General features: G+C 37.6%; 1 protein-coding gene across 5 annotated transcripts in view; it reads left to right on the top strand.

Annotated features, from left to right (window-relative positions):
- Positions 1-16,589, top strand: part of RALYL (RALY RNA binding protein like) — a 400,885-nt gene extending 384,296 nt beyond the window's left edge. For all 5 annotated transcript variants that reach the window (XM_037381575.1, XM_037381576.1, XM_037381573.1 and 2 more), the window contains one exon: positions 15,606-16,589. In XM_037381575.1, coding sequence (XP_037237472.1) covers positions 15,606-15,623 — 18 coding nt within the window. In that variant the 3' untranslated portion in view covers positions 15,624-16,589. The remainder of the gene's footprint in view (positions 1-15,605) is intronic.
- The last annotated feature ends 3,011 nt before the right edge of the window (positions 16,590-19,600 follow it).

Raw genomic sequence — 19,600 nt, 5'->3', positions numbered from 1 at the left:
ACCCATGCTGTGCCCTACTATCTGGCATAACCCTCTGTTTTGTGAAAAGTAAAATATATACATACACTTGTTATAAAACAAGAAGTCCTAACAGATGTTGTTCTGTTTTATGAAAGCTAACTTATTTAGGCAAAATAGCTGACTAAAAGCAAATGTGTTATTTTGGAATGGAGCCAGTTACAACTCATTTGTGGGGGAAAAAAAGGTTTTTTAAGCATGAAGTGTAATGTGAAACAATTAGGGCAAACTTTCCATGTGTAAAAACATAACCTTGGACTCAGAATAAGAAATACCCTTCCTAAAGGCATTTTTTAATGAAGTCTATAATCTTTTCCAAATATAAAGCTAAAGCGATTTAGGGTGATGATGATGAAAAGAAATTTTTTTTTTTCATCACTAAGAGCAGCAGAGCAAATAGAAAAACATTTGAAATGGGCACAGCTGATGTTCTGAAGTCAGTTTACCACCAAACATTAGTTGGGAGTCCACCAGTCTGAAAAATATTATTAGAGGAAGAGAGGAACACGGCTTAACTTTAGATCTTAATCTTCTTTGCAGTGCTTCATATGTAGCCGTAAATCTCCTGCCAAGCCATTTGCCCATAACATGCTGCAGGACTTTTTGCTGAACACATTATTGTCGTCTCTTTTGTTTCCCCTGTGACCAGCCCTAAGGCTGTCAGTAGAGGGAGATGTTCAGGAAGGACAGGCCTCCTGCCAGAGTCCAGATGCTGCCAGCATGAAGAGTCTGAATCTGTGTACATGGATCTGCATCTTTGGACTACAGGACTCAACAATATATTTCTTTTTCTAATTCTAACTTGCAAAGGAAGTGACTGTGTAGGCTGTATGCTGTGGGTTTAGGTTGTAGGATCAGTTCTCTACATTCACACAGTCTATTTGGAGGAACGGTCACTGCACATTAACTGAGTGATGGCAGCTGTCCTCATGCCTGCTTTCAGCCTAGACCAACTGTAAAGAAACACAAAGTAGTTTAGCCTGCAGTCAGAGTTAAGTCAGGCATGGATTTAAGGATGCTTTAGCCTCTTCATTTGCCTGCCTGACTGCACACACAAAACCACATCACATTCAACAGCTGCACACCTTCTTCATCCACCATTTAGATCAGGATGTTGTTGGTCCCTGCATTGTCATTTTCTATGGACTGAAGACATACCCACAAACAGTCGTTATGGCCCAACTGAAGTGTGAAGAAGTTTTATGCCACAATAACTTGATTGTCTCTCTGAACTCTTAATTCAAGACATGCTGCATTTCAAGTTATCTGCTGCAGTCATCAAAACTCTTGGGAAAGTTTCTTCTGTAACAATTGTTTGCTCACAAATATCCCTCAGTAAGTGTCTCCAGTGCTGCAGACACTACAGCTTAAGGATCTGTTTAGAACAATCCCCAAGGACTTTTGATCCACTGACATACTGAAGAGTTCTTTAAATGGTGATTTCAGATACTGTGTACAGATGTCAAATAGTTGGCTTCAACTAGCTTAGTGAATAGCGTTACATGCTTCTCACCCACCTGCTCTTCCACTCCCCCTTGTACAAGGGCATGCAATAACATATTGTAGCTGTATGTACATATGAAATAATCACTAACTTGGAATGTAGCACCTGAGCTTGCTGTACAACTCATGTGACTTAAGTGATCATCAGAGACAGCTGGAGTGAAAGAAAATTTCAGCTCTATTTCTTTTGCTCCTTTCAGATAAAAAACTAAGTAGCCAGTTATCTCAGATTTTACTGGGCCCGAGTCATGCTTTCTATCCACATTTCCATCCACATACAAGTTTCTACTTGCAGTGAATTAAAAACCTTCATGTTCCTTCCTAGTGCAAATACATCCACTCTTACTGCTTTTAATCCAAACTGTCCCTCAACAGTGCTGTGAAGAAAGCAACATACCTACACAGCTTCCCATCTTGCCTTACAGAAAACAAGCTCCTATGAAGAAAGATCTTTGTGCTTACTAAATTTGCCTCACACACAAATCACAAACAGGCCACAAATCACTGGAACACAGGTTGTGAGTGACATCAAGCAGTTTTCAGATGCCTGCCACAGCTTTAAATTGTAAGGAGTGGGAAGGAAAGCCAATAACCTCCTCTTATTCCTGTGGCTGCACAGCAGAGAGCCAAAAAGTCATCTGTGCAGCACAGTCCAACACACATTTTGATATTTGAGAAGCACCTTGGCCTCAATGCCTCTAAAACAAGCCCCTTCTTCTTACTAGAAACAGCATTAGCAGTATGTGGTGTGGCTGAGAGGATACAGGGAAAGCACTTTTGAATTAGTGTGCAGAGTGTTTTCCTTACCCTGCTTATTAAGCAGCTGGACAACCCAGTGCAGGCCCAGAGCATTTCATATAACTTCTCTGAACTTGTTTCAAATGGTGTTAATCTATCATCAACAAAGCACTGGCTGAAAATGAACTATAACTTATCATTGCAATCCCCTTGTAAATAACAAAGCTGGCATCCAATTAGTTACCTGAAAGCCTGAAGTATTGTAGATTTGGAAAAAAAAATGCTAATGCTTAATAAAACACCAACAAACTACTTAATTGGAATGAGTTATACACAAGCACTCATATCTATATTACATTGTCTGAGAAGGATAGTTTCTATCAAACTGTCAGCCTTTTGCAATAAATAACTATAATAATAATAGCACAGCGGTGGTTCAGTAGTTAAGCATTCAGTAGAGCAAACAGTGTTTTCTGGTAGAGCATGTGATCCCAGTGATTTCAAATGCAATAGATTTACAGCGTCATAACTCAGATCAGACTTTGGTTAGTGCTTGGCTGGAATTTGAAGGATATATTCACAGTTGCAGCACTGTGATTTTATGCTGGTGTAGCTACACTAAAAATAATGAAGCCACACAAGCATTAGATGGGAGTTCCACAATAATGAGTTACCTTTAATGGGATGTCTTGAGAGGCATTTTTATTAAATTATATCAGAAACAAAAGGTACAGAGACTGGGCAAGGCCCAGTTCTGGCTACAATGTAGATTTATAGCAGTTGTTTCAACAACAATATAGTTCCCTTTCTATTAATTATATTTCAGTTACATTTACCTCTCAAAGATATTTAATTTCTTACTCTTGTCCTTTCCCCCACCTCTGCACTGCATGCTTTCAGTCTATCAGAGTTGTTTCTAACATCTGATACAGAATCATGTTTCAGACATAAATAGCAGAAACTGCCGCAGATGAAAAACTCAAGATAATCCTCTTGCTGCACTGAGTTTCATGATGTAAAACTGAAAACATTATGATATCCTAATAGCGACATTTCTTGTGGGAAATGATGCAAATACCATTTAAATCAATGGAACCAACTAGTACTTTGGCTAAAGCTCATAAAAACAATTTCCTTTTGTCAGAAATGGGTGGTTTATATCACTAGAAGGACCATTATCAAAGGTATTAGCAAAAGTGGGTTTAATATGATGCTGTAAAAGTGTGCCTTAACAAAGTTCAATGGCAAGGTTCACTCTATTACTGTACAACATAGTTATTTGAACATTGATTCAAGACTACCAAGACTCAAATCGAATTTGCCCAGACAAAAACAAAGTTACCAAGGCACAAATTAAACTTACCATACTACAAAGTTATGCACAATATCGGTTGCTTACCAAAGATCTGCCATTGGTAAAAGGTCTCTCTGCCTTGAGGAGCAGCCTTGAGAGGCATCCCAGCTCCAGGGGAGATCACTGCCACGCAGCCAGGCTGCTTGGCTGGGAGAGCTCAAAGGCAGCTCACTGAGATCAGAATAAAGTGGTTGGTTTGTAGTCAAATTACATGCAATGGCAAAGCTAGGCATGAGATTCCCTGTACCCACAACTTTCTTTGTTCCTTGATAAATGAGTCTTGGAAAAGCCACTGCTATTCATGTGTTAATCGCACAATCAGTGTTCCAAACTCAGCTCATACCCATCGATGCTCAGTGGCTTATTCTGCTCCTTTGTGGGTATTCAGAGAACAGAGGAGTTCTTGGCCTGGCTACAGCTCAGGCCATTACCTCTGGACCCTGGACCAAACTACTGCTAGTTTGGTTAAGTGGACAAGTGTATCCATCACACCTCTCCTATGAGTAGCTAAAGGGAAATAAATTTAATAGCAAATCGGTATGAAACAGTGAAACTTTATTTGCTTTCATCATTTTGCATAAGAATTGAACAACCAAAATACTCAGCAGAGAGCAGAAACAGAAAAGGAATAAGAATTTGCCTGATTAATTTAATGTTGTTTAAGCCCAGTTTTGCTTATCTCAAATAGTAAGGTTGATCAAATATGTGACTATGTGATAGGACTGATAGTACTTAATTTATTATTGCATTCAAACCAGATTTTTCATTGCCTTTTTAGGTACTTTTTTATTCTATCAATAGCATCTGGGCAGATCAGACTGACTCTTCTATTATCAGCAGAATTAGGCTGATTAGCATGTCAAAAAGATCAATAGCTACTGTGACAATATGCAGTTTGCTGAGTGCACTTATACAGACTACTACTACGAAAAAAAAAGGACAAAACTTTTAATTAATGGTAATGGCTGAAGCAAGGTTGGGCCAGAAATCCTATTCAGATTACTTTAAATATTGTTGAGACCAAGCAAAATTTAGTCTTTTCGATGCACTGAACATTTTTGGACTTCATTGAAATCTTGCTTTCAGGGGAAACATGAAGCTCTTCATTCCTAAGACAAATGAATAGGTAAAAGATTGTGTTCACTTGATAAATATCAGTGCAAGATGTTTGTACTTGAGCAAGCTAAGAAAGTCATTAGGGGCAGCACACCCGACAGATACTAATGTGTTGTACCTTCCAAAGCTGCAGTAAATCTAATAACCTGTGACTGAAAAAATGGAGAAAGTAACAAAAGCATGTCATGAAATCAAAAATTGTTAGAAACTTCCTGACATGCCCTTTTGTTATATTTAATATATGCAATAGCACAGTAGATGTGTTTGTTGTTCACACGCTATTGTATGAGTCATTGGAAAGGCCTTGCTGCCAGCTCCTCCTCCCCATTTTTCCTGGCAGTCAATTTCTTAGGGGAAGACTTCCTAAATGGTGTTCAAGGTTTTAACCAAGTTACTCCTGACTACATAATGTTTTTCTAATTATTATTTACATCCTATCCCCTACATGTCAACAGAGACCTGCAGAAAATGCAAGCACTGTTATCATACACTTGGTTTCTCTCTTTCTACTAGACTTCCCTTCCTGTAATTGCATAATTGTAAAATGAATGAGCAAAATAGTTTGCTCACCTTTCACATCTATTCCTCTGAATCTGGTCTATATTATTTAGTCCCCAGTTAGAAACTTTCAAAACATTTATTATGTAAATAACATAATTCATTTGCGGCCATTGGAATCTTAAAAAGTTGATGCAAAGAGCTTGAAAAGAATGTTTTTTTCTTCTGTTTATCTCTTTTTTAAGCAAAGGATGAAGAATCAGGAAGTTTGGGTCCCATTCTCAGCTTTGCCACTGAGCTAATGTGGTGGGCAATGTGTGTCAGCAGATCGAAAGTGCATGTAGACTCAGCCCCTTTTTCTGAGGTCAGGCCAAGAGGTGCCTTTGGCCTTAAAGCCAACATGTGGGAATGGAGCATTACCCAAATACATGGTTTAAATTTATAAATATTATATGCTTTCCAGTCAAGAAAATTGCAAACTTTGGTTTTGCCTGTTGAACAAAAAATTCACTCTTCAATGTATCTGTTTTACATTTACATTGCACCCTGCTATCAGTGGGAACTGCTTGAGGTTTCTGTCATCACTTAACTTCCTACATTTTCTGCTATGAGTTATTGGCATGGTCTCTCTTTCTGACGTCTGTCATATGCAAGGCAAGTCTGGGCACGTCCCTTTCAGATCCAGCAGGGTGAACATTAATAAGCCCTGCCAGCAACTTCCAGCAAAATGCACAGGCACTTACAACAAGAGCAGGAGAAGTTGTGCATCATCTTCTCCTACATTCTGTCAATCCCACCAAGCACAGAATAACCATCTATGTTCAGGAGTTTAAATGGAGTATATCCTTACTGAGGTAATAAATGGGTGTAAATATTAAATGGAGGAGGGATTTTGTTTGTTTTTATTCCCTGAAAACCACTGTAAGAACTGGTCATAAAATAGTGGTATTTAGACTACCCCAGACAACCTGAACCAGTGGCTGGTCATAGCCCAGTGCTTCATGAGGCTAGTCCTAAGTACACTTAATTAAGCAAATGCCTGTCAATACAGAGTACGGGCTTGCATGTGGCATTTACAGCCTCATGGAATTTTGGCAATATGTCTGTTTGGAAACACTAGCATGGGAGACAATATATCTAATACATAAAAGAATTTTTGATTACTGCTTAATACGTTTTAATGTTTTTTTAGAAATTGTCTAAGTGTTTTGGGTTCAAGCTCATGCACTGCCTTCCTGTGGACCTGTGCTTTCATAGAGTAGCTTGTGTGCTTTCTCTGCTTTGGGGGAATGGGAACTCTGCTGTTTGTTGAGACACTGTTCATAGATTTATCATTATTTAGTATTCATTATTCACTTTAATGTTAATTTTATTTTGGGTTTTATTTGGTGTGAGGGTTTTTTTCTATTTAGGCAGGACTATGTGTTTATCTTAAGCTTTTAGGTAAGAATAAGATAGTCATGGTGCTTGAGGTTTTTGAAACATCAAAATGTTTAATTTTAATGGCTCAGCTTCAGCTGACAAAACAATTGTTGTGCCTCCAATTTAAAACAAAACAAAAAAAAAAACCCAAGCCGACAAACAAACAAAAAAAACCCAAACCAAAAAAAAACACCACAAACCAGCCTGTAAATTGATTCAGAGGCAAATAGTTAGATCAGGCCAAAAATTCTCTCAGACACATAAACAAAATACTTGCCTAAATGATAATAATTCTTCACTGATATAATGTAATTGGCCTTAATATTCAATACTAGTGGACTGGTTATGTGTGTTCTAAATAGATCAGAATTAGCTCCACAGCTTTTGCTAAATTTGCCTAAAATTTATGAGCATAGGGTCAACCTCTGAGTGCAGTACAGAAACAAAGACAGCCAAACACTTTCCACCTAGAAGCAAGCCTAAATCCTTTTTCAGGGGAAGGTGATGGTGGTTTATAAGAAAGATAGCAAGGTTTGTGCTATAACTTATGTCTGGTAAAGAAACATCAGAATTAGCTGAAGTAACTCAAGACTTTAAATATGAAGACTGATTTCAGTTCCACCCCTGAATAATTTTGTCAACATAATTTCCACTAATTCTGGAGGAGTTGCTCTTCTTTTATCTCCCTGTCTTTTGATTGACTCCAGTAGACTTTGGATGACTTGTGGAACATGCTGGGTTGGGTTTGGTTCACCTATTTGCAGCCAAATTCCCCAATCATGTGTAGGGAGAATATCCATCAGAACCGTAACCTAGCATAGATACCAAAGAAGCCGTACAAGGTACAGTGGGAAAGTGGTGAGAGAATGGAAAAAGAACACTGTCACTCTCTAGACTTTCACTGTGATACTGAAATCCTCCGCAGTGCCTCAGACCAGCCATTGGAGCCTGTGTTTGGCTTGGCTTTGAGCCTATCAGCTTAATCCTCAAATTCTTAGATTTAACTGAAATTGAGCAATTGCCATGCATCACACATTTTTCCTGGTGTGTCAGTCTTTGAAAGTAAATAGCTTGAGTTCCCCTAGAAAACACTCATTTCACAGGCTTTATCAGTATGCTTGAGCCTCAAGAATGCTGAATGAAAAACCCTCAGAGGAAACATTTTTCTGTTGAAAGTCTTTACACAAGTAAAGAGGGGTAAACACTGAGAAGCCAAAAGATCATTATTTTTCCATTTAAAAAGACACAAATTTTAAATGTTTTTTATTTTTTCAATACAAATTGCAGAGCCACTGTAGTTAGTGACCCAATTATTCCAAAAGGTCTCAGTTTTTGAGAAAATATAAATGTGTTACTAAGAAGATTTTCTGCATGATTAATGCCAAAACATGAAAGGCAGATTGGATTTATCTATACAGAGGCATTTATGGACTACAGAAAAGGGAAGTTATTTAGAAGGTGATAGAACTGTAATTGCCATTTCAACAAAAAAGCAATCAGTGAGGAATAAAACAAGCTCAGTCTGCCAAAATGAAGATTTGGAAGTTAATCAAATGCAATCTTAGCCAGGCTGTTATGCTGATATGTGTATCTGAAGTTTCCAAATTGTTGTTGCTATTGATTTCTAAAAGTACAGTACAGTTTTATAATGTCTTTCAAAATGAGTAAGTTATGTTCCAGCCCAAATAGAGAATCAAAAGGCTAAATTCTTCTCTGCTACTTCTTTGCAAGGTTATATTAATCCCTTCTCAGCTATTAGGTGATTCTGTGCCGTTTGCAGACCACAATGCAACCCCAAGTCCACCATTTTACTTTGTAATTTTTATTTTTAAACAAATGTCTCTTGAAATCCTCATTAAAAAATATATCATGCATTACTATGCACTTTGTATTGAAATAAGTATTATGCAGAAAAATGCCAAGCCAAACGTGTTTAAACAGGATCAGCTTTTCTTGTAATTTCCATCTGGATCACATTTCCAAACCAAGTCTTTCATAGACATCCTGTATGTTTAATTGACTTTCTTGATTCAGTACACTATTGCCACCATTTAGGTATCTGTTGTTCATCATCGTTAGCCTCATCCCTCCCCTCCTTCCCATGGTTTACTCTGAGCTTTCCCAGTATCTCTGCCCTCTCATGCTGAATGCTTCCGTTTCCTCCAGCAAGCTCTCCTCCCCATTCCTTCTCTTTTAATTTTCTTTTTACCTCATTTCACCTGGTCTTTAAGTTGAGTAAAACTTCTGCCTCCAAGTAACTGACTGAACAATCTCCTGTTGATTAGGCAGGCCACTCCTTATCTCATTACCATCACTGTGTACAATTTCTTTTTCCTGCATGGGTGCACTTGGTTTTTTGATACCCATCTAAACTCTAATTTGGCAATACTAGGAAAGTTTAGCCGGTGCTTTCTGTGTAATTAGTTTAAGGTAGTTCTAGTAAGCTTCTACTTTCATATATTTTTAAAAGACACTATTTAAAGTGTAGACATAGTGAGTGGCCTCAGGCTACAAGTTTTAGCAGTTCCTTTATATAATAAGCTGTGTGTTCAAACTTGCACCCTTGGCATTGATAGCACAGGAGCTATTGCCTTCAGCATTAATATTGATTGGACCACAGCTTCACACTGGGGCATTCCTACTCCTCACAAGAAGCAGAGGTTAATTCAGTATGAATTTTATTCTACAACCTTCTCACAGCACCCTGCATCCTAAAACCATCTCCTTCATAGCATTCAGAATGATAAAGGAAGATCCTTACCATGGATCCTGCTAATACTCAGTTACACTTGCTTCTCATGGAACAGGCCCAAGCCCGAGAAGCAGAAAACACCTAGAGCTCTCCAATGAAAGTCATACCTCTGGGAATTTGCTACGAATATACACGCTTCTTCAGGATTAAAGGAAAGTGGGACATTTGCCCCTTTGCTACATTTGGCACTCGATCCCCAGAAGGTGTTGAGTTGCTGTCATGGAACTCTGGTACAAGCTGAGGAACTCTGTGGACAGCATCAGTGAGGCTTTACTGCATTTGGTTTGGCTTTATCAGCCAAGGGAGAACATGAAATGTAGTGGTGGTGGTGGTGGGAGCACGTATTCACTGTGAGGTAGTCTTGTGAGTGCATTCTGGGTAAAGACTTCAGGGCAGCAAGTTCTGCAAAAGCACCACCCTCCCACCTTCTGACCTCTTCCACATTCTCCTGCTTGGAGATTCTGCAGCCCACCCCACACTCTGCAGAAGGTCCAATGCCTCCAGCTTCAGATGCCTCCCACTGCCACCAGATACTACACTACTAGTCCCTGAGTCTTCTCCTACTCCTATAAAAGGACCTTGTAGAAGAAGATCTTGCTTCAAAAAGCAGTCAATTAGGGGGAAAACCACAGAGTAAAGTGAGGTGCACAGATCCACTTCTTTCCCTCCTCCTCACTGCTGTCACATAGTCCCAGTCAACAAAGCTCTTAAATTACCATCGTGACTCTAATTCCAAAGTCATTCCTTCAACCTCACACCTGACTCAACTCAACCGCAGCATGGCCTCACTGATTCTCCAAATACTAGATCCCATCTCCACCACTACACCCAGCACCATCCATCACAAATCTGCCTACACAGGACTCTGAGAAAGAAGAGATATGTTGGTCTAGGGGGAAAATCAGTACTTGACAGGGCTATCTCATTCTTCCCGCTGATTTTTACCAGGCAAACAAGTGAAACCAAGCATTTTAATACAAAGGAGATAGAAATTTGTTTTCACTTATGAGTAAAACAGCTATTCTCAGATTTACTCACATAAGTACTAACACTTCAAAGCAATTAAACTGTTCACTGAACAGAAAAATGATTCTGTAGTGTTTTCAGCAATTAAAGTATGATTGACAGAGTACAAAAGATAATGATTAGGTTTCATCATTGGAAGAAAGGTTTAAAGAAGGTTCAACTGCTCCCTTTAATCATTCTCTATTAATATTTACCAAACTGTACAATTTCTCCTGTTTGTTATATGCAGTGAATATTCTGTCACTAGGTCATGATAAAAAGTTCTGCTTTGGTGCCATAATTTGGTCTGTCATGTTTTACAAATGTTAAAAATGACAGCAACAATCCCATAACACACATTCATGTTCCCCAGCTAACACCTACTGAACTGAACGTTTACATTTCATATGAGGGCATTATACTAAATCACCTATTAACTGTGTTATATATGTAATCAGAGATTTCATGCTTTATGTGGCAAAGCACAAGGTGTATCTCAAATGAGCACAATTGTGAAGTCTGTGAGAGCTAATACAAATCCAGGGTTCTTTGATAAACCCTGTTCATTGCTGTGGTTTTCCATTCATGGTGATGAATGCTGTGTAAAAACCAAAAGAAGCCTGTGCCCCCATAGTACCTTACAAACATAAATTACTGGGGTTTGCACTCAATGTGAGCTGCCTGCTTAAGAAAAAGGAAGGATATTGTTTTCAGTTAGACACAACAAATAAACAGAATGGTAATTTGCACTACTATTTTCTGTAATCCATCCTGGTTTTTCTCATTTTAGAGAAATATCTGGATCAATAATGGCTAACCAAGATTTGTGGTGTTACTTTTTTTTAAAAGTCTGTTCTGCAGATACAGTTTTTCACCTCCTTGCCTGTCCAGAAAGTACATTTCATAATCAGAAGAAATTATGAGAGATGAAACAGTATGCCATACTAGAGAACATAAAAGCGGCATCTGTGGACCTGGATTCAGTATTCACAGTTATACAGATAACAGTTTAGGAGTGAGCATCAGATGCAATCAAAGCAATTGCACTGCAACTGCAGTTTGAGGTAGTGCAAGTATGAGGGCCGGTGTTGTGAGTGAAAGGACAGTGCAGCAGCTGCATTTTAATGGGGCTTGCAGTTGTTTTGCGGAAAGTGATGTATGGCAGACACATAACCCACTGCCAAAGCCTAGTCGGACACCAAAAGCAGCCTGGGAAGGTGTCAGGCACTGAGTCTCCTGCTCAACAGGAGCCTGACAAAAGTAGAAATGTGATTTTACCTGAAACCAAGCAGTAGTAACAATTAGCTTCAGATGCCTCCCTTACAGTTATTAACCTCAGACGTCCAGTCCTAAGGGTGGGATTTCTGGCAAGGAAAAAGAGGCAGGAGAGCAAAAGGAAGCATATTTGAGGCCTTGCGTTTCAAGCTCATGTATGTGTGCACCATCATCTATCCATCCACTGTTTAGCTGCATTTTATGGGAATTTCTAAGATTAATGTTATCATGAAAGCCATTTAGAGCAATCAATTATTTAAAAACATGCATTTTGATAGATGGATATATTTGTATATACTTGCTGGATGCTCTTATTGCTTATAATTATTGTAGGGTATACAGTAAATTCTGCAACATCTATATTCTGTGGGACTGTTCTCTAAACATTTTCTTAATATGCTACAAGGGAAGATGATAATTGTGTACATCTTTTGTGTCATTTAGCCATGGTGCATTCCTAATACTTCCTCCCAAGGACATATGCTGAACTTATGCTCTCAGTAAGATTTATTCCTATACATCTAGGTCTGGAAAGTGAGCATGGTGAAGGAAGTCCAGCACACTTATCCCATAAACCCTGTGAGAAGGAAGCTAGGTATTTATGGAGAACAAGGAACGTACCCCTGTTGTTTACCCTTTTTCAGAACTTTAAGGAAGAACAAATAAACCAGAGCAGGGAAGAGGCTGAGCTCAGTTTGGACCCAGCTAGCAGAGATCAAAACTCACACTTCCCCCAGACAAATAAAGTACACCTAAGTGAGTTTAGAAAAGCCAGCAGCATGTCCCCTGCCACAGAAGTGGTGGTCACCGTTACAGCTTCCAGCTGCTTGAGGAGGCTGGGGGGAGAGGAGTGACCCACCTCCTCTAAGAGAATGGTGCCGCAGGTCTTTAACATGTATTGAAATTGCCTTCTCAAAAAAGGCTTTTAGGAGATATACAGAGTGCAAACTACTTCTATAAATGCAGAGCAGGCGATCTGATGGCCAGGCTCTCCCATAAAAAATGTCCTTTGTATCCAGTGCGTTCTTAAATATCTACAGATGTAAAGACTGGAATTATCTAGATATTGAGGGGAGGTAAGTGATAAAACCGTTAAACTTCTAAAAGACAAGATGGAAAGCCCTCTAAATTTTTACTGAATTTTATCTGATTTACTCCATCATTTTTAGTGATTATACTTTGGGGCCCATTAAGTTGAACTGCACTTTCATTTAGAGAGGTGTTTAATATTTAATGTTGGCTTTCCAGTATTATATACATTGTAATAATGTAAAGTTAAAATTAATTGAATCTAGTATAATTTGAGTCTGGTAAAAATGCTAGAAGGTTCATACTGGAACTATAATAACAGTAGCAATAGCATTTCTGGAAGGCTGAAATACAGCATTATGCCTAAGACTGTTTCCACTAGCTTATACTTAAAAAGCCACCCAGATAGGGAAAAAAACAGCAGAAATAATTTCAGGCGCAGAATGAACCTATAAATACTCCATAACCTACCTCCAGCTTTTTTCAAAGATTATGATGGCAATTAGGACAGTATATACTGTTTCTTTGATATTGTCTATGGCTGCCAAGGCTATGTGCTCAGTTGGATTATTCAATTCTTAAAATGCATAATGTTCAAATCACACATTCTAAAGTGGTTTTCTGTTAGAACTACATCAAATGAAAGCCATACTGCTGGCTTAAATGTAATTTAGCTCATCCTTGTTGTGTCAGGATGTTTTTTTACATATATATAACGGGAAGGAAATGAAAAGATTAAAAAAAACATTAGTCATCATGAGGTTTTTTAATATCATCAGCACTAACATAAAGCCAGCTGATAAATTGCACACTATTCAGAAAAAAGAAATAGAATAAAATTAGTATTGCACTACACTAGATTAATCATAGCCCTGGGTTACTGTCATTCTATGGAAAATAAAAGCTTGACTATTGCAGAATTTAAAGTTTCTTCTCAGCCTTTAAGATTATTTGTCTTAAGAGGCAAATAACAAGCCCGTGTACTGAAGAAAGAACACAAGATTTTGGACTGCTGGGGTTGGTAAATTTTTATCATTGTTTCTAAACGACAGCAAAGCAGCATTGATGACTTGGATCCAGATGGTTAGCAGTAACGCTTCATAATGGTAACCTAATGAAGCTTTTTAGTGCTGGTGACAGGTAAATGCTTGAAAGGTTTATGGCAGGGAAAAAGCTTCAATAAATAACTAGAAAATCTGTCTCTTCTTACTTGCATAATTATTGCTTGTTATAATGGCGTAATGGAACAGCAAAGCATAGGTGAAGAAAAGGCTAGAAAAGGGGAACTCTCTCTGGAGCTAATAGGATGTACAGTGGAATTTTTTTTATTTCTTGCAAGATGAATAGCTACTTAACAACCATTAGGCCTCTCTCAGACTTAAGGGGACAATTTAAATATCTTTTTCATATGGTTAAGTCTGTCCAGGGATCAGAAGCTAAAAATAGGGGAGATGAAGGTTTTTCTCTATGCAAGTAGAAAATAAAGATTTCAGCATATTTTAACTGAAAGAAGAAAGTTCTGGGGCCTCTCAAATGAGCGTTTTCCCCTAATCCTGGTTACCTGTGAAGGGTACAACCACAAATCCTGTGCTCACTTTGCAGTGACGAGGAAATCTGACGGCTGGATACTTCAAAGGGCAGGAGGCCAGTCCTGCAGGGACTCTGATGTTTCTGATAAAACCTTTTGATTGAAAAAACAATTTTTCAATAAATTTCCCTCTTTTCTGGGGAAGAAAAAGGCAGGCTTAAAACTCACTGAAGGAGGAGGAAATTGGCTGAGAACATTTGGAAATTTTTCAGGTTTTGATCAAAAGTGCACCAGGTTTTGTCAGCTGTTTTCAGTTTCAGTTATAGAAAATTATATAACAAAAAAAAAGTGAAAAAGAAATTGGCTGAGAGACATTTTTCTTGTCAAAAGTAAAAAAAAAAAAAAAAAAGAAAAAGAAAAAAGGTTGAAAATTTCACTTAAAAAAAGAAACCATCTACTTCTGTTAACATTTTCTACTGTCAGTTTTCCAAACACATATGACTGGGAAAGTGTTGTCAGTTTTTCTGTGGGTAGGTTGAGCTGGTATATGTCTTACACTCCCCTGCAGCATCACTGAATGCCTAGTTGAAGCTGGTAGCACTAATGGGTCACGTAGCAGGACTCTCAGATTTTTTAGATGCAACGTGCTTCCAGCCTCTGCTGGACGTCTAACCCTCAAAAGTGTTGGCTGACACAGGACTTTTGCAGTTTCACACTGCGGCTGGTAAAACAACATAAGAAATTAAAGGATATGCAAATAAAGTTAAAGCATGTACACAAGAACAATAATAAAATAGATTATGTCAAAGGAAGCCACTGAGGAAAGATCCTTCTATCTGGTAACTATAAGCATTGCTGAAAGCACACAGTCAGTGTAAATGGTCTGGAATAAGGTATATAAATAGTGCAATGGGACAGAAGCAAAGAACCCTACACACAATTTATTTAGATTGAATGCTATTATGTAAATGAAGCATTTAATTGCAAAGCAGCTAAGATACATTCTTCTATTTTCTGCTACTAAAATAGAAATTATTTGGCAGTTGTTTGCCAAGCATTATTGAGGGGAGGGGTACTTCAGCCTCAACACCTCTTCCTTGAATCACTGTGGTTATTTTGGGACACACAGTCTAACTCAGGATTGTCTCACAGTCCTGATTGTCTACTGCTCCGGGTACAGGACTTTTCTTTTAGCCCTCAAAGGGTTAGAGGGGTAAAGCCTGACAAATATTGGTATTTGATTGATTTGTGAAAAAGCCAAATCATAGTCCTCTTCCGTCTTTTCCCCAGTTGTCTTGGCTTCCTTTTGAAGTTCTGCTGGAAGAAATTCTGTGCCTTCATACTAAAGCGAACATTTCATTTCTCAGTTTCTACAGATCAAGTGATGAGATGTCATGTGTGAACCCCCTGAAGGCTGAGAAGAGAAAGTCTGACTTGCCCACGGAAAATTGTGAACTGCGGTTTCTTACTGGCTAGCAACACCTTTGATTCAATTTGTATGAAAACTCAACTTAGTTATTAAAATGGACGTTACTGTTCAAATATTAGAAACTCCATTTCTTATATGTTCTAAGCTGTACAATTGTCAGATTTTTATGGTTTAGATTGTAAATGTGTTTTTCTCTGGCTAATTATTGGTATTATTTTTTTAATTTTGACGTCTTAAAGGCCAATGTACTGTATCATAATAATATGAAGGACATATTTAACAGGTGTGGGAAACACTGTATACAAATGTATATTTCTAAAAGCTATTTTTATGATTAGCATGTTTTACTGTTTTACCATATTTAGAGTCAGGTGATATTGCACTTCTTCGTTTACAGCTTAATTCAAACAAGATCATTATGGATCATTATGATCAGTGTCACAATTAAATACATTGTACGGTATTTTCCATTATTTTATTTATATTTGTCATTGGAAATAATTATGTTTATTAATAGGGTTAGCTGCTAAAAAGTGAAAATGTCAAAATAAGAGAGCAATCCTTGATAACCTGTAAATTGGATCCTCCTGTAAATCCCTTTCTGCAGATAAGCACTCTCCGGGACACCATTCATCAGACAGCTGTTACAGCTGTTCCTGCAAGTCTCTAAAGGCAGTTTGTTGTTACCATACAACAGTCAGTCTCCTGTCTAGCCAGGTAAATTACTTATAGACTTCCAATATCTGACAGCCTGAGTTAGCCTACTGACTACTTTTTGATTTATTTTCTGGCAGTAGTCTTTCCACTCCTGAACCACTAAAGCCCTCCTAAAAGCCTGCAGTTGGAATAATTAATTATTACAGATGTTGTAGGGGGAACCTCAGTACAGAATTTCTTAATAAATCATATTTCCTTTCAAACAGAGCGGATGCCTTATTTCTCTTGTGTTACTGAGATATTAAGGGTATCAAAGCATATACGATATGGGCACAAGGTCGTCTTCTCTAATGAAAGTACCAACCCGTTCACCATCCCAAAGCTAGACCTCCTTAGCATCACAGATGGCATGAAACGAGGAATAGATATTTATCTATGTCTTTATGTGATATATACTCCAATAGAAAAATACACGTCTTTAAAGTGATTGCAGGGGACAAAAAGATACTTAATAGCTACAGCCTTCCAAGAGGGAGAGACATTAATTTAAGAAGTACCTTACACAGTCAAATGGATCTCAGACCCAGCTGTGTGCCAGTCTGCAGCATGGAGCCCTGACATCCACTGATATTCATGGCCAGGGGTAGTTTGTATTTGGGATCATCCAGCAACACAAAGATGAACCCTTGCCTTGCCCATTCAATCACTCCCTGTAGGCTGAAAGCAAGAGAGAAAGAAAGGTACCAGAAAGACTCTTCAACAGATCAAACTTTCAACTTCTATAAAAAACAGCAGTTTCTGAGATGGTAGGTTCACCTCAAACAGTGGGGGTATGAGGAGGTGGGAGCTCCAGGTCTCCAGTCACATTTCCAGCATGAGAACCATCATCAAAGAGGGACTGATATTCTTCAAACATTTGGAAGAGAAGCATACATTTGAATTTAATTATTTATTACTGAGCGGGAATTTTCTTCACTAGGAGACTATGTAACATAGCACTTTCAGTTATGTTTGTGTATCTTATATTTAACTTGTCTATTTTCTGTGGAGTTACATGGTTTACCTAAGTGCTGAGTAGTACCTTGCTACTTAATTAAGACAAGAATAGCATAAACATTCATGCCTGAGTATAAAAAATCACAGCTTGAGAATCCACCTAGGCTGACTCTCCCAGAAAAGTACAGCAAAAAATACTTCTGTGTAACTGAAAAATTAGATCAAATCAAAGTGTGAAATATTTCTCCACTTTCTATCTATTAGTATAGGTTATGATCATTTTTAACTGTAAAAATGCAAAAAGAATTGCTGTTTTGTGATCTCCATCGTTGGCTGACAATTAAAAAAAAAGAACTCCAAACCTCAGCAGCTCAATGGGCATTTTGCCCATTTCAATTATATAATATGTTGGCTCATTTAAAAGATGCAGAATGTCATCCAAGGGGATCAGTTCTGATGTTGGTGTTAATAAACTACATGAGAGTAACAGCTATGTGTATCATTTCTTCACCACCTCCATTCCAAACGAGCTAATAATCAAAGAAAGCACTCTACTAGATTATTATAAATTCTTTCCAATCATTACCTTTAGATTATATACTTACGGAAATGATTGCACCATCATAGTCTTGACACTGTTTCACACCATAGTTTAAGTCGTGAATATATTTTGAACACAAAAAGACACCTCTGATAACACCATCAGGCAGTATTTCATTTGCAAGCCAGAAGCTTGTGCCATGCAGTCGATTCCTAGCAAGGTTTCTTAATGGCATGTTTGCTTCAAATCACTACAGAGGATGCTGGCAGCTTCCACAGAGCTTGATAGTTCTCTACTTTTCATGTATGCAGTATGCTGGGTGTTGTTTGTCATCACTACTTCTACTTGTTTTACATGGGTTTTGTCAGTTGTGGGGTTTTAACATTGCTCATCCCTTGCAATATGGAAGAACAGAAAACATAAAGGATCTTGTCAGTTGGTTTGGGTAGTCAACAGTCTTATAAAATCCTTTATGGACAGTCCCAAATTACACCAATTCATTTTCTACACAGACCTATACACTCTGTGTATTTCAGATATTCATTTCTAACCTGTTCAGCTGCATGAATGGAAAACATTTACTAAAAAGCTTTAAAGTTTGGATCAAGAAAAAATATTTTTACTTTTTGTAAACTCTTGTATTACATATTGTTGCAGTTCTTATTAGTTTTCTCTGTAGATCCATTTTTAGTTCTGAAAAATCATTGTACTTAAACTATGTAGATAGCTGCAATCTTGTAAGCAGACATATTTTTAATAGGTACCACTGCAAGTTAGAATTAAAACGTTCAGGGTTTGCCCATGTAGAGCAGATTGATGGTTCATTACAGTTTTCTTTAAAATGTTGTAACATAATTTTTACATGTCTGTAAATAAATATTTTCTCTGATTTATGCACTAATTCAGTTTTGTAATTTCTTCTCTTAAAATGTGACTGTAAGAAACTTTCCAGGAAAAAGTTTATTTCTCTCATGGAAAAATACCAATTAAAGCTCTGTAATACAACTTGTGCTTCACAAACTTTCCAACCAGAACAAACAGAAACAGGCACCCATAATATGAAGTACTTACCTTACGTAAGTAAGTAAGATAGAAAAAATAATGTGGTAACTCCTGTTACCATTTTGACAGTTTGAGAAATTTAAGGACAAGTCCTGTGTTAAAAAATGACAGAGAAGAAATGAAAACTTCCTGAAAAGAGGGAATTCTTCAGTGGGGTGAAAGAGAAGAGGGGCCCAGTGGTGATATTTCATTGAATTTGAGGAATGCATTTTCTTAATCTTGGAAGCTTCCAAGTTTCATGTATCACTAAAGCAGTGTGAATATTACTTACAAAAATATGTTAAGAATATTTATCATTTTCTGTTTAGTATTCAAAACCACTTTTTATTCACAGTTTATTATTCTATATACAAGGTGCTGCTATACAAACTAAGAAAAACTCATCCACAAATTATAAAAGAATATTTTAAAATTATATTGATATTGTTGGGAAGCAAGACTATTTTGAAATGTGTGTGATCTACACATGGTATTTAATTTTCTACTTTTCTAAATGTGTTGTCCGTATTACTACAGCTATGCCAGATTTTGCACAAGTTTGTAAAATTTATAAACAACTTACTCTTATTATGCACAATACAGGGCCAGTTCCTCACTCTGAAAGAACCCTGCTACAGATTAAATAGTAGCCAATTGAAATAATTTCTAATTCCTTTTTAGTAGACAAGGTAGGCCGA

This window comes from Falco rusticolus, chromosome 3 (genome assembly GCF_015220075.1).
Source record: "Falco rusticolus isolate bFalRus1 chromosome 3, bFalRus1.pri, whole genome shotgun sequence".
Classification (NCBI taxonomy): domain Eukaryota; kingdom Metazoa; phylum Chordata; class Aves; order Falconiformes; family Falconidae; genus Falco; species Falco rusticolus.
The sequence above is the reverse complement of the archived record's forward strand: the minus strand, read 5'-3'. Positions and strand labels throughout refer to the sequence as shown.